Genomic DNA, 15,123 nt, shown 5'->3' on the forward strand with positions numbered 1-15,123 from the left:
TTCCACACACAGCAGTGCCCTTTTCAACTTCTAGTTGCTCTGTTCCATGCTTGCCTTTACTTGACACTATCTTCTTAGCCACCTGCCACTGCTGCATTCTCTCTAAGCTCTTGCCCGCTCAGAATCTATTATCCTCAAAAAGGGTTAAGCATTACAACGGCAACAATGAGTCCCAGACTAATGGCTTTGAGATTTGCTCCTTCCACATGTACTACACTCCATAATAGTCCTAATAGTCCTGCATTGAGGTGACTTCTCATCCTGTGCCCTCTCTTCCACTGTCCTATCTTCTAGAGCTCTTTGGATGTAGGGACTATGTTTATTCATATATTTGTTTGTTCTCTGTGTGTGATACAAATGTATGCATGCATGTTTGCATGTGTGAAGGCTCATGTGTGTGCATATATGCATATATATGTAGAAACATGAAGTTTTACCTGGAGTATTGTCTTTGATCATTTTCTATTTCATTTACTGAAGCGGGGTCTCTCACTGAATCCAGGGCTCACTGGTTCATGCTAATCTATCTAGCATGGCTCAGGGATTACCTCTCCCTTCTTAAGTGCGTAGATTGCAGGTGGCCATCAGGACAGCCTAGCTTTTTAAAAGTGGGTTCCGGGGACCTGAATTCTGGTCCTCATGCTGGCATGACAAGTATTTTACTCAGTGAGTCATGCAAAGCTCAGATTGAATACAAGAGTCATATTCTCAAGTCTCACCTGAGACCACTCCATGGCAACCCACTTGGGGCAATCAAACAGGTTGCAAGTCTGCATCACCTTGGGCTTGGGTGCATACATGCACTTCCATTCTTCCACTTGTAGGATCTCTGCATGCATAGATTCCTCCACACACACAAAACTCCGTCTCTGAATCCCTCCTCCACAGGACACCGAACATGCAGTCCAGGGATTATGTTCCCAGCTCAAAAGCAAACAAAGAAAAGTACATTATTTATTTCATGTATGCTTAGTTTTTTTTTCAAGTATGCAAGGGGTTTCAAAAGGGTGATGTTTTTGTATCAAGGTGTGGTTCCATTGAATGAACACAAGACTTGAGTCTCCTAGGGCTTTAATCTTAACTATGGTTACAAAGACTTCACCTCCTCTAAACATGAATTTTCTATATGGTAGCAATAATATACCCACTTCAGTTAGCCTTCAAAGGACTGTTATAAGGATAAAATTAATTAGAATATAGAATGTGAACAGGTCATCAAACTGTCTTCAGCTATAACTAATGGACTATATTACTGAGCATCATAGAAAGTCAAAGTCAAAAAGAACCACACTATCTGGGCATGGTGTCACATGCTTATAATTCTAGTGTTTGAGAGGTAAAGGCAGGAGGATCAAGAATTTGAGGCAAATCTCAGCTATGTAGAGTCTGAGGCCAGTTTGAACCACAGGAGATCATGTTTCAAATGAAATAGCAAGGAAGAAAGGAAGAAAAGGAGGGAGGGAAGGAGGGAGGGAGGGAGAGAGGGAAGGGAAGGGATACTAGTCATCTAGCTATCAGAAAGGATTCACATTTCTAATCAATGGCTCTAGATCAGTGTTTCTCAACCTGTGGATAGAGCCCCCTTTCACAGAGGTAGCATATCAGATATCCCACATATCAGGTATTTACATTAGATTTATAATAGTAGCAAAAGTCACAGTTATTAAGTAGCAACAAAAACAATTTTATGGTGAGTCAGCACAAGCCAATGGACTATATTAAAGGGTCATAGGATTGGGAAGGTTGAGGAACACTGCTCTAGTTCTTTTTTTGATACCCAATGTTTAAGATGAGTTTGAAGTCTTTGATGGGCAACAGCACTCTACATACAACCTTCCAATGATAGCTTGTTCCATTTAATTCTTAGAAACATCTTTCTCATCACTGAGCCTGTTGCCTTTTAACTTTATAAAGGAAACAAAAATGTTCCTTCAAAATACTTAGAATCCCTTATAAAAGGGAGAGAATATTTAACTCACCGAGGGAGAGGTTGGAAGTGGTCGTAGGGCATAATCTCTTTAAATCCATCACTGCAAAGGAAACCATAGTGAAAAGAACTTTCTAAATCTGCCCTATATGCATGGCCATTCACTAATACAGGTTTATCATAAAAATATCATTTCTAACTCAATGAACACATTTGTCAATTGACTAACACATATTTGATATCTCAGAAGACAAGAGTCTTTCACACTGAAAATCAAAAATGCCAAGTGGTTCATAGGCCACTGAACCAAAATCCAGACAGCATCTCTTCAGTTTTCAAGAGAAACACTCATGCAAGCCATTTCCAGTTGAATATAAAAATATGGAGATAACTAATGGCATATTAATCAAAGGAAAAATTCTCTTCATCTAGATAAGTCTATTACTTCATTTTAAGTGTCATTATGCTAATAGAATGTATTAGTGCTGTGAGCACACCATTTTGTTGGCCCACTCTTCAGAGAACTACTCCGCTTCCCAGAAACTGTCCTTTACAAGGACTCTGTGAATAGTGATGTCCAACCAGGATTACAGGAAATGAGTGTCATAGTGACAGGAAATGCGACCTGCGGACAAGGCACACTTACCCACTGTGGCTGTGGCCAGCTGGAAGGCTGCTGGAGGATCCAGGGGAATTGATATTGGGCTGAAATTTTAAGATGCTGTAGGCAAGCCAGGAAACTTACCCAGACAATCCAAGTCAGCAGGTACTAAATTATGTGTCAGGGCAATTTCTGCACAGCTTTGGCATGGAAACTGCTTGCTTCTTTGCACAATGCATTATTTATATGGAGTTAAATGTAGATACTTCAAAAGCCAATATATAGTAATGGGTGACCCAGTTTAAAGCCTAAAATAGTGAGTGGGAGATATTTGTGACTGACTGATGGACTATGCATGAAATCCTGGCAGATCCACATATGTATGCATGTGCAAGAATTGCCCAAAAGGCTTAATTGTAAAGATCTTATGTATGTATAATCCCATGACAAGAGAGAGCTAGCCCAAGGGAGCAGATCAGTAAATATCTCTTAATTCCTATTAACTGTGGTTATAAATGTGATCTGCCACCAGGATGGGCTCAAAAGTTAGGAACTGGAAGCTTATGGCCCCGAAAGTATCGCTGTGACCCAATTGGGCTTGACTTGTTTCTTTGAAAAGCATGAGCAGGTGGACCAACCTGGATGGGCAAGGATCCATACTGCATTCCTTCAGCTTTGGTTTAGGCTTCACATTTTCTGGGTAGTAATGGCAATAGTGGTCAGGCACTACCCTTTTCAAGCGGATGTCCATGCACTCAGCAGAGTTGAGCTGATAACCTAAAGGTATGTGAGAGGGAGGCAGGAACGCTGAATTATTTCTGCATCTGCACAGCAAGGGTGCATGGTTCATGCTTTCCTCTATGGACAACCCAGCCCAGAGCTATCTATGGGATTTAGCTCAGAGACTAACAGAAGCACAAAGGAGAATTACCAAACACGGGTCCCAGGGCTCTTCATGGTAATTAGTCCAGAAGCACTGCCACTGAGCCCAGGATATGGGGACTTTCTGCAAAGGAATCTCATATTCCTATGAAATGGCTAAAACCCGGGGCCAAGCACAATACTCGAACTGATTGTGGTCTACTGGCACATATTACAATTGACTCCTTTAAGGGACTGTCTGGACCTTGGGTACAGGTTAGCTCTGTTCTCTAGTTACTGCCTATCTGTTCTAGATCCCTGTAGCAGCCCCTCCCTTTCTCTCTCCCTCCCTCTTTCCTGCCTTCCCTCCCTTCCTCCCCCTTCTTCCTTTTATCCCTCCCTCCTGTTTCCTTGTTTTCCCCTTATTCTGGAAGTGTCTATTCCAATTTTCTTCCTCTCCCCACATACTCATTCAGATTTATTGTTTATATATCCTTAAGTATGAAACTGTCTTGTATAACATTGTTTGGGGTGAATGTTTTGAACTCAATCTATAAATATACCTGTGTGTGTGTAGTGTATACCTGTATGTGTACATATACATACATATGTACATATATATTATGAGTGTAATTAAATGTATAAACACAATTAAGTTAGCAAACATATCTGTGGGCTGAGGATTCAAAGTTGGGGCCTTGGAAATGCCAAAGTAAGCTCACTGCCCTTGATCTAGACCCTGGTGCTGATGTTTTAAATCATGGTCTATTTTCCACTCATTACGGATTTTTTACTCTACAGTATGCTTTGAGAGCCAGCTCCGACTATTTCTTTCACAATACTCTTCTGTTTGCCTCTGCTCTGTTTACTCATCTGCTCCCTGAGGTAGCCAGGGCACCTTCAATGTCAATAACCATACTGACTGTGGAATTGGCAAAGTCAGTAGAGGCAGGAGCAAAATCCATCTCTCTACTTCCTCTACCACACAGGCTTTCAAAGGGGAGGGAAGACTCACTCCTGACTTTAGTAAATCCAATTTGGACCATTTTCTTTGAGGAAAGTAAACATTCCAAGATACTGAACACAGCAAATTTTCAAAAACAACTCACGACATGACCCTTTCCTTTCTTGAGAGCTTTGATGCCAGCTTTCCTGCCATTGCATAAATGTCACATTAACTGTTGTTTTTAAAAATAAGGTAATTTTTCAAAGCAAAAATGAGCTTTCAAAATTAAAACAAAACAAAACAAAACTGAAGCTAATCTCTCAATGTCTCCCAAGGTCTAAAGGTCTAAAAATATATTTCAAGTCCTGATTGCTGAGAGGGGTCTGGCTTTATAAGCCACCAGGCAGATTTCTACAAGACATGGCTTGAAAGTAAACTGATCTCAGAGGAGCAGAGGATGGACTGGTACACATTACCAAAAACAAGGTTGAAATTGCAAGAATGCAGATACAGATGGCATCAATAGAATAGTGCTTGGCAGTCAGCATCAGTGAGAAAGGCTACACTATCAAATGGCCACGGCAACCCCAGACAAACTTGAATGCCCCGTGTACATAATTACAGCTGAGAGCCAGCAGTCCTTCCAGCGCCCTTGGTACCTCTGAGACCCACAAACTAATCTTCATTACCCAAAAATCTCTGGCATGTCATTCATACAATTACACAGGTTTGATGAGTAAAATAATTAAAATCTGGCAGTGTGTCCTGTATGGATCTGAGGTGTATAATTGTATTTCCCTCGAATAAGTACAGACTAAGTTTACCTACCCTTCCTCAAGTCCGAGAAAAATCCATGTCCTAAGTGGAAACATTCTTGTAAAGAGACTCAATAGGGGACGTACAGGTGTTTATAATTTGAGAGAGAGAGAGAGAGAGAATTCATTTTCTTGTTTAATTTTATTGCAGTCTAGAGATTACCAAGACTAAAGAAAGAAGGCAGATTGTCTTTCAGTATTGTGAACAAATGCATTGAAATCCTGCCAGTGTGTGGGAGAGGCTGGGCAGCCCCTGCAGCCTCTCTGTGTTCTTCCACATTGTGTCCTCCCTTCCCTGTGGGATTGGTCTCACTGGGAGGTGCCACTGTGCACACTCATGATTCTAGAAGGACACAGTGTCTTTCTGTGCATATCAACGTGAGAAGAAGGAGGAGGAGGAGGAGGAGGAGGAGAAAGAAGGAGGAGGAGGAGGAGGAGGAGGAGGAGGAGGAGGAGGAGGAGGAGGAGAAGGAGAAGGAGAAGGAGAAGGAGAAGGAGAAGGAGAAGGAGAAGGAGAAGGAGAAGGAGAAGGAGAAGGAGAAGGAGAAGGAGAAGGAGAAGGAGAAGGAGAAGGAGAAGGAGAAGGAGAAGGAGAAGGAGAAGGAGAAGGAGAAGGAGAAGGAGAAGGAGAAGGAGAAGGAGAAGGAGAAGGAGAAGGAAGAAGCAGCAGCAGCAGCAGCAGCTCCTCTTTGGCTCCCAAGAACTTAATCAATGGGATTTCACTGAATCCTCTTATAAAATGCCTCCCCTGTACAGAAAAGCTTCTCTTTGGTTGTATGAGTCCAAACAGGTTCTCTAGAGAACTATGTGTGAGAGACCAGAAATGAATAAGAAGAAAGGGAAGTCTGTTTCACTGCAGAGAGAGAAGAAAAAGTCCCCACCATTTCTTTGTAATCCATCATTTTCCCTGGACCTGTGACCTACCTATCTAAGGATGTGGGACTCAGCATGCTACACTGTCCCACTCTCTCCAGAGCTCTCATCAGTGTCCACTAAGCCAAGCCCAGCACAGCACCAGTGTGCTCAAGACTGCAGGGAAGAGAGGGGCACCCAGGATCATTTTAGCTTTGGACACAGCAGATAAGTTTGAAGTGCTAACTAGGTGCTAGGTGTTACACTATATCCCTCAACATGTACCATTGTATGGTGTACACAGTGTGCCACCAGGAGACGAGCATCCTACCAACAGATGAGAAACTGAGGTTCAAAGAGGTCTAGCTAAGATGAGACAGATGAGTGAGCCCTGATCCTCACATTCCAACATTCTGCCTAGCCCACTAGGCCAGGAGGCCCTTTTTCTGGTGGTTGAGATAGGACCAGAGCCTTTCATACTGGACAAATATTCTACCACTGAGCCACATCACCAGTCCCAACACTGGCCGACCCTTTCCTGTGAACTTGGCATGCAAATGTCAGAGATCAGGAATGGCTCACTGAGGCCCAGGTTTGTCCAGCTCAGAGTTTCCATTCCACATGTGGTTTCTCCCCAGTCAGCTTTTGGGGATCTCAGGTTTCCTTGAAGCCTGGTGCAGAGTCACTGACTGGAGGGTCTAATGGAATTTGTGTCACATATAAAATTGCTTGTCTCAGGGTAGGAGATGTTGGTAAGGTGTTTATATAGTATGCACAAGGACCTAGGTTCAATTCCCAGTCCTGCAAAACTTGCTCATTGTGGTACATGCCTATAAACCAGCGCTTGAGATGTAATGGTAGAAAGACCTGAAGTTCAAGGTCCCTGGCTACATAGCAAGTTTGAAGTGAGCTTTACCCAGACAAGAGCTGTGTATCATGTTTGACAAAATTCAGAAATTAACAATAAACCCAGAGTAGGTTCTAGCTCGCAGGAAGTTAGTTTTTTTTTTTTCTATCACAGTTTTGTTTTTGTTGTGTTTGTCTTTGTGGTTGTGTTCTGTGTGGTTAAGGACAATTATTTCCTACATCAGGTGTTGTGATTAAGTTATTTTCCTAAACATGTTGAAGTTTTGTTTTGTTTTGTTTTGTTTTGTTTTAGAAAAAATACCCATTTAAAGAAAGCTCCTTGAGTCACTAATAATGCAATGGTAACACAGACAAGGCAAACATGGTGACATCACCATGGCTCTAACAGTCAGCCAGAGCTGTTGCTTTACAGAGTGATCCTCAAACTACAGAATGTACCATGAGACCTTGGGGTGCCTGTGAAACACAACAGACCCATCCTCAGAGTTCTGAATCAGGGAGTTGGAGGCCATGAATGTACATGTTAGTATTGCTGATACAGGAGTTTCAGAAGGATGCTTTCCTGGCTAGTTATATGTGAACTTGACACCAGCTGGAGTCATCTGAGAGGAGGGGGCCTTAGTTGAAAAACTGTCTTCATGAGGCTAGGCTGAGGGCAAGCCTGTAGGGTATTTTCTTAAGTAGTGATTGACAGGGGAGAGCCCAGTCCATTGTCAGTAGGGAGGATACTACTTGGTTAGTGGTCCTGGGTTCTGAAAGAAAGCAGGCTGAACAAGCCATGAGAAGAAAGCCAGTAAGTAGCACTGTTCCACGGATTCTGCATCAGCTCCTGCCTCTGAGTTCCTGCCCTGTTTGAGTTCCCGCCCAGACTACTTCCATGAGGAACTATGATGTGGATGAATTAGCAAAATAAACCCTTTAATCCCCAAGTTGCTTTTGGTCGTGGTATTTCATTATAGCAATACTTACCTCACTCTACCTAAGACAGAAGCCTATAGGATTATAATTAACTGCTCCATCACCCTGCATCTAAACAAACTGGTTGGTACTCAGAAAAATTCACCTTTTCCTCATTCTATAGCCTTGACCCATCCTCGAGTTATTACTCTTAGTTTGCTAGGACACAGGTTCCCACCAGGCTCTGGGCTAACCTGGGCTTCCTGACAGAAGAGTCAACATCATCTTTCAGAGGAAGCTTAAATCCCAGATCTGACCTGCATGTTTATGAGAACCTGGCACTGCCCAAGGAGTCCTCCTCAATGCCCCTGTAGTTAGGATGATATAGGCCGAACCTCTGCTTTTGTCCTGATGTTCTGAATGGATGTTATTCTGTAATCTTCAAAGGAAGAAATTATTTGGGGCTGGGATGACATAGTCTAACTTTTCAAACAAAACCCTGCCCACAATGCATTCCTTGCACAGGGACAGAAGACAATTCATGAGGCATAAAAGGATAGTATAATTAGAGCCTGTCCATGTCTTCTGATGCACTGGGACCCTTGCTAAGTTTTTACCTCAGCTTTGCATAAATTAAACACCGCACAAACTTTCTTAGGCCAAGGAGGGTGTGGCAAATAACCCTCAGCACATAGCTGATCAGGTATAACCGTCTGGTCCTCCAAGGGAAACGCCTCCTAGTGCTCTGGGAACCTTGGAAATTTGAGTGTCCTGGGCTGGCACTAGCTTAGAATCCCCAACTCTCTTACTTAAAAGTTCAGCTCATTACTTTGGCATTGTCTGTGGCTGCCTTCCCATGGACTCCAGGCTATTGTGTCTCCACACTAAGCAGACCAGTGTCTACTGAAGTCCTTTACTTTGCTTATGTGTTGCACTTGGATTACCCTTGACCCCAAACCTTCTTCACCTGTCTATTAAGACCTTGAACTTAGCATACACAAGACACTATCTTCTATCCCAGTCTTAAAGTCCATCTCAACCAGGTGTTTGTACATCCTGATGCACAGCTCTGGGTATCCAAGAATGAAGTCTATGCCTCACCTCCTCCACATGTCACGGTGCAGGGAAAGAAGTCAGTCTGTCTCCACTGATGGCTGATGGGCTGGTAAAAGAAGAACTGGACCACGCTGCCTTTGGCCACCGTGTACCTGGTCTGGACAGAGAGAGCAGTGATGGCCTGGCACATTCCACACAGTGAGCCTCAGATCCTGCCTTCTTCACCTGCTTAGGCAACACCCACAAATATGGCAATACCATAAGCTACAGGAGGACTATGAGGGCTTTAGATGGGATAGCCTGTCACTCAGACTCGTCCCAAATGGGGATTCAGGAGATTGTTAACAAGTCTCCCATTTCCATATAACTCTATGCCTGTGAACGGACTCACAGAAGTATGTGAACTTGTTTGCTTACTTATTTGGTGTTTTTCCTTCCTGAAATGCTAGGTCCCGATTCCATGACACCAGAAAAAGTTTTAAATAGGGCTGGGCTTGCTTATAACATAATATGTAACTGGGACTCTAACTTTAAGATTACTGATTTTGCTTTGATGGTACAAAAATAGTATTTAATTTTCCAGGGCTGAAATCAATCAATTACAAACAAAGAAAACAATACAAAGAATCAACAAAACCAAGAGCTGGTTCTTTGAGGAAAAATCAACAAAATAGACAAGCTCTCAGCTAAACTAGCAAAAAGGTACAGAGACAGTATCTGAATAAACAAAATCAGAACTGTAAAGGAAGACTTAACCAAAAATGGGAAAATCACTAGGTCTTGTTTCAATAGCCTGTACTCCACAAAACTGGAAAATCTGAGTGAAATGGATGAATTTCCAGATAGATACCATATACCAAAGTTACATCAAGATCAGGTAAACTATCGAAACAGTCCTATAACTCCTAAGGAAATTGAAGTAGTCACCAAAAGTCTCTCAACAACAACAACAAAAGATCCCAGGGCCAGATGGTTTTAGTGCAGAATTCTACCAGACATTTAAAGAGAGTTATATCAATACTTGGCAAACTATTCCACATACCTGAAAGAGAAGGAAATAATTCATTCTATGAGGTCACAGTTACTCTGACACCTAAACCACACAAAGACTCAACAAAGAAAGAGAACTTCAATTTCACTCATGAACATCAATGAAAAAATAAATAAAATCCTTACAAACAGAATCCAAGAACACATAAAAATGTCATTCAACATGATCAAGTAGTCTTCATCCAAGGGATGTAGGTATGGTTCAGTGTACAAAAATTCATCAATGTAATCTATCTATAAACAAACTGAAAGACAAAAATCACACAATCATCTCATTAGATGTTGAAAAAGCCTTTGAAAAAATCCAACACCCCTTCATGTTAAAAGTCTTGGAGAGAGCAGTGATTCAAGGCACATAGCTAAACATAATAAAAGCAATATATACAAAGCCAATGTTCAACATCAAATTAAATGGAGAGAAATTTAAGCAATTCCACTAAAATCAGGGGCAAGACAAGGCTGCCAACTCTTCTGTATCTATTCAATATAGTACTGGAAGATCTAGCTGGAGCAATAAGACAACAAAAGTAGAGAAAGGGGATATAAATTGGAAAGGAAGAAGTCAAGATATCACTATTTGTGGAAGATATGGAAATATATATTATCGACCCCAAAAGTCTACCAGAAAAACTCCTACAGCTGATAAATAATTTAGTGAAGTGGTTGGATATGAAATTAACTCAAAGAAGTCAGTAGCTCTCATTTATAAAAACTATAAGCAGGTACAGAAAGAAATTAGGGAAATGGCACCTTTCACAATAATCATAAATAATATAAAATATCTTGGTGTAACTCTAACCTAACAAGTAAAAGATCTGTATGACAAGAACTTCAAGTCCCTAAAGAAAGAAATTGAAGAAGGTATCTGAAGATGGAAAAATCTCCCGTGCTCATGAATTGGTAGAATTTAACATGTGAAAATGACTATCTTATCAAAAGTAATCTACAGGTTTAATGCAATCTCCCTCAAAATCCCAACACAACTTTTTAAAGATCTTGAAAGAGCAATTCTTGATTTCATATGGGAAAAACAAAACCTAAGAGAGCCAATAGAAGGACTTTTGGAGAAATCACCATTCCTGACCTCAAGCTATACTATAAAGCAATAGTGATAAAACTGCATGGTATTGGTGCGGAAAGAAACATGTTGATTAATGGAATATAATCAAAGACCCAGACATAAATCCACATACCTATGGATACTTGATTTTTGACAAAGAAGCCAAAACCATATGCTGTGGTTTTTGTCTGATGCTTGTATTATATTTATTGTGTCCCCCAAATTGCACAAGAATCCACATGTAAAACACTGAGGTTCCCTAGCCTGAGGTGGTTTGCCGGCAGCTAAAGGCTGGGCAAGGAGACAGAGTTAGAACTTTTAGGGCTCCCAGGCAAGGGACCCAGGGAGGAGGAAGGAGAGAGCTGCCATGCCTGGAAAGGAGTAAAGACAAAGCCTGAGAGCTGCAGAAGAGAGCGCATGGCCATCATGTAAGAGTTGGGGATTGTGGACCAGGAAGGCTGAAGGTCTGGGTCCAAGGCAGCAAAGATGGAATATCTATTTTAGAAATTGATCAGCTGGGATTATCTGAAAATACATCAGCCATGTGGAGGTTTGGAAGTGGCCTAGCCATTGAGCTGTTTAAGGCATATTAAAATATAAGGCTGCATGTGTGTGTCTCATTCAGGAGCCCAGAACACTGGGGCAGAGCAAGGAATGTGCTACTGCCACCAGGTTGATTTGAATAGTGTTAATTGGCTATTACTACAACCATACAATGGAAAAAGAAAGCACCTTCCAAAAATAGTGCTGGTGTAACTGGATGTCTGCACGTAGAAGAATGCAACTAGATCCATATTCATTACCCTGCACCAAACTCAAGTCCAGGTGGATCAAAGACTTCAACATAAAATTCAGTATATTAAATATAATATAAGAGAAAGTAGGAAATAGCCTTGACTGTATTAGTACAGGAGACAATTCCCTGAACACAACACCTTTGGCTCAGGCTCTAAGATCAACAATAGATAAATAGGACCTCATGAAACTGAAAAGCTTCTGTAAGGCAAAGGATGCTCTCAACAGGACAAAATGGATGGCAAAGACTGGGAAAAGATCTTTACTAACCCTACATCTAACAGAGGGCTAATATCCCAAATATATAAAGAACTCAACAAACCAAATAACACAATTAAAAAATGGGGAACAGAACTGAACAGGATTTTTAACAGAGGAATCTCGAACGGCTGAGAAGCACTCTAGAAATGCTCGACGTCCTTCCTTAGTCATCAGGGAAATGCAAATCAAAATGACCCTGAGATTCCATCTTACACCAATCAGCATGGTTAAGATAAAAACTCATGGTTAAGATAAAAAAACTCAAGGGACATCACATGCTGGAGAGAATAAGGAGAAGGGAGGACACTCCTCCATTGCTAATGGGATTTCAAATTTGTGCAATGACTTTGGAAATCAGTCTGGTAGTTTCTCAGAAAATTGGAAATAGGTCTACCTGAAGACTCATCTTTAACCACTCTACATGGGAAATATAGTAAAAGTCCTTTTCCCACCATTGGTTCTCCTTGTCATCTGCTTGTTATCACAATCTCCCTGTCCACCCCTCCCATCTGACCCTCTGTCAAACTCCTTCCTACACCCATAGAGGCATAGGGAACAGGCTTTGCACAGCTCACATCTAAGCCTAACCTGCAGAAGATGTGTTCTCATCATTTCACAGAGGAAGAGCTATGGTCTTTGGCTCTGATCCTGAAATGCTCTGAGAATTAAATCCATTTAGAACCATCTCTCTCCATCAATCCTAACTATAAAGACAAAAGCTCAAAGTAAATTAACAAAAATTAATAACAATAACCTTTAGCAGTCATGGTTCTAATGTCAATGCTTCCTCTCCGTACTTCTGTCGACAATAGCCTGGCCACTCGCTCACCTGAACAAGTCCCCAGGGGCAGACACGACCTCTGACAACTTCAACAATCAAGTACATAGAGAATGACAAGGGAGCAAGGTTCAGGATCACTTACAGCAGTGTGTCCCCTGCTTTGTTAGGGAAATAAACTCACGTTCAGCTACTGACTTGGCCACTTTGAAATAATTTCTAAAATTATTAATATAAAACATTCATGGTTGTATATATTTACATATATAACTTAGCTATGAGTTTTGATATTGATGAGAAGATTTTCAAGCAGATTTATTTGACACGTGTCTATTTACTCCTCTGTGTGTGTGTGTGTGTGTGTGTGTGTGTGTGTGTGTGTGTGTGTGTGCACTCATTCCACAGCACTTGTGTGAAGGAGCTGGCAGGTTCCAAAGATTGGATTCAGGTTGTCAGGCTTGGTAGCAAGCAAGCACCTGCCCAGCCATCTTACTAGCCCCAGATTTACTAATTTGGGGGGGGGGGGAAATCTCACTGTATAGCCTAGGCTGGCCTCAAATTTGTTATCTTCCTGCCTCAGCTGCCTGATTACAGAAATTAATTAGCACTCTCTGCTTGAAATGCATGAAGAAATGACCCTCAGGGGCCACATTACAGGAGCATGTCAGATTCTCAGAAAGCTCTACCTTTATGATCAGCAGAAAACACTCAAGAGGGGACAGGAATTGGATGGAGGGCAGTGAAGAATGGCTGAAATTCCTTTCCCGTCACCACTATTTCGGATTGACTTGTGTCCCATAAGAAACAACACTGGGGCCTTGCAGTGCTGACATATGCCTTTAATTCCAGCACTCAGGAGGCAGGGGCAGGGGCAGGGGCAGGGGCAGGGGCAGGGGCAGGGGCAGGGGCAGGGGCAGGGGCAGGGGCAGGGGCAGGGGCAGGGGCAGGGGCAGGGGCAGGGGCAGGGGCAGGTTGATCTCTGTGAATTTGAGGCCAGTCTCATCTACAGAGCAAGTTCTAGGACAGCCAGAGCTACAACAGAGAAACCCTGTCTTGAAAAACAACAACAACAACAAAAAAAATAAAACAAAACAAAATTGAAACAAACAAAGAAAGAGAAACTACACTAAAGCCCTAGCCTGCAGAACATCAGAATATGGTCTGACTTGGACATAGGGTCTGTGCAAATGTCATGTTGCGGAGATGAAAGTAGTTGGCTGGGCCCTGGCCCAATATGCCTGTGTTCTTATGGAAACGGGGTTGGTTACAGAGGCAGACATGAACGAAGGGAAGATAATAGGAATTCTCTAGCTATGATAAAGGAGGAGAGAGGGACACAAAGCAGGGCCTCCCTCACAGCCCTCAGACAGAGCCAAGCCCGCTAACACCTTGGTTTTGCATATTAAGCCTCCAGAATGATAAGAGAGTCCCCCTCTTTCCCACACATTCTATCTCTGCGTACTCTGTTAATACAACCTCTGGAACCCCAGGTAGGTCCTGACTCTAAGCCACTCCCCAACTCTCATCCCTCATCCCTGCCTCCTGGCTGTGTTCTAAAGCACTGGGGAATTTGTGGCTTTCACTTCTGCTGCCCCCGTGTGGTGAGACCATGGTATGTTCTCTAGCAGAAAGGAATCCAGGCAGTCAGAGGAGCTAGCATAATTAATTCTCTAGCAAGACTCTGGGAAGAGGGCATACAAACTATCAGAGCTGGGCCAGGGAAACCTGAAGACAGGTTGCATGCTTGAAAGCTAGGGGAAAGCAACCAGAAAACATCTGCCCACAGGAGCATAAAGTATCTAAACTGAATGAAAGTGACTCTGCCTCAACAACCAGTTGTAGAGGGAAAACATCAGACCACAAAAACAAATGTGCCTTTCTCTCCGTATGTCTCCCAGCGAGGTTTCTATCACAGAAATACGTATCTTCATTAAAGTAGTTAAATTTTATTTCGTAAGGTAATCTCAATGAAATATACTCCGACTCGATAGTCCTAAACATTTATGCACAGAGGTCAAGACGCCAAGGGTAGGTAAATTCCCTCTGAGTGAGCTCAGCTTATAGCTCAGCAGTTCTCAACCTGTGTGTTGTGACCCCTTTCACAGGGTTGCCTAAGACCATCAGAAAACACAGACATTTAATTACGATTCATAACAGTTGTAAAAGTATACTGGCAAAGTTGGAATGAGAAAAATTTTATGGTAGGGCGTCACCATGTATTAAGGGGTCACAGCATTAGGAAGGTTGAGAGCGATTGCCCTGGCTCACCAGTCAGCAATTGCCTGAAACAGCAGTGATTTGGTCAAGAGTTTCTACTGCGCCTGGTGGCCAGGTACACATATTGCAGGAGCAAAATC

At 42.3% G+C, this 15,123-nt stretch overlaps 1 protein-coding gene across 2 annotated transcripts in view; it reads right to left on the minus strand.

Annotated features, from left to right (window-relative positions):
* The window catches only part of Adamtsl3 (ADAMTS like 3), a 282,049-nt gene that overhangs the window by 102,130 nt on the left and 164,796 nt on the right, over nucleotides 1-15,123 (minus strand). For both annotated transcript variants that reach the window (XM_021167800.3, XM_029480045.2), the window contains exons 10-13: nucleotides 8,868-8,979; nucleotides 3,167-3,305; nucleotides 1,980-2,030; nucleotides 720-924 (exon numbers count right to left, since the gene is read on the minus strand). In XM_021167800.3, coding sequence (XP_021023459.1) covers nucleotides 720-924; nucleotides 1,980-2,030; nucleotides 3,167-3,305; nucleotides 8,868-8,979 — 507 coding nt within the window. The remainder of the gene's footprint in view (nucleotides 1-719; nucleotides 925-1,979; nucleotides 2,031-3,166; nucleotides 3,306-8,867; nucleotides 8,980-15,123) is intronic.

Source organism: Mus caroli, unplaced genomic scaffold, assembly GCF_978045245.1.
Source record: "Mus caroli unplaced genomic scaffold, Mus_caroli_1 scaffold_8, whole genome shotgun sequence".
Classification (NCBI taxonomy): domain Eukaryota; kingdom Metazoa; phylum Chordata; class Mammalia; order Rodentia; family Muridae; genus Mus; species Mus caroli.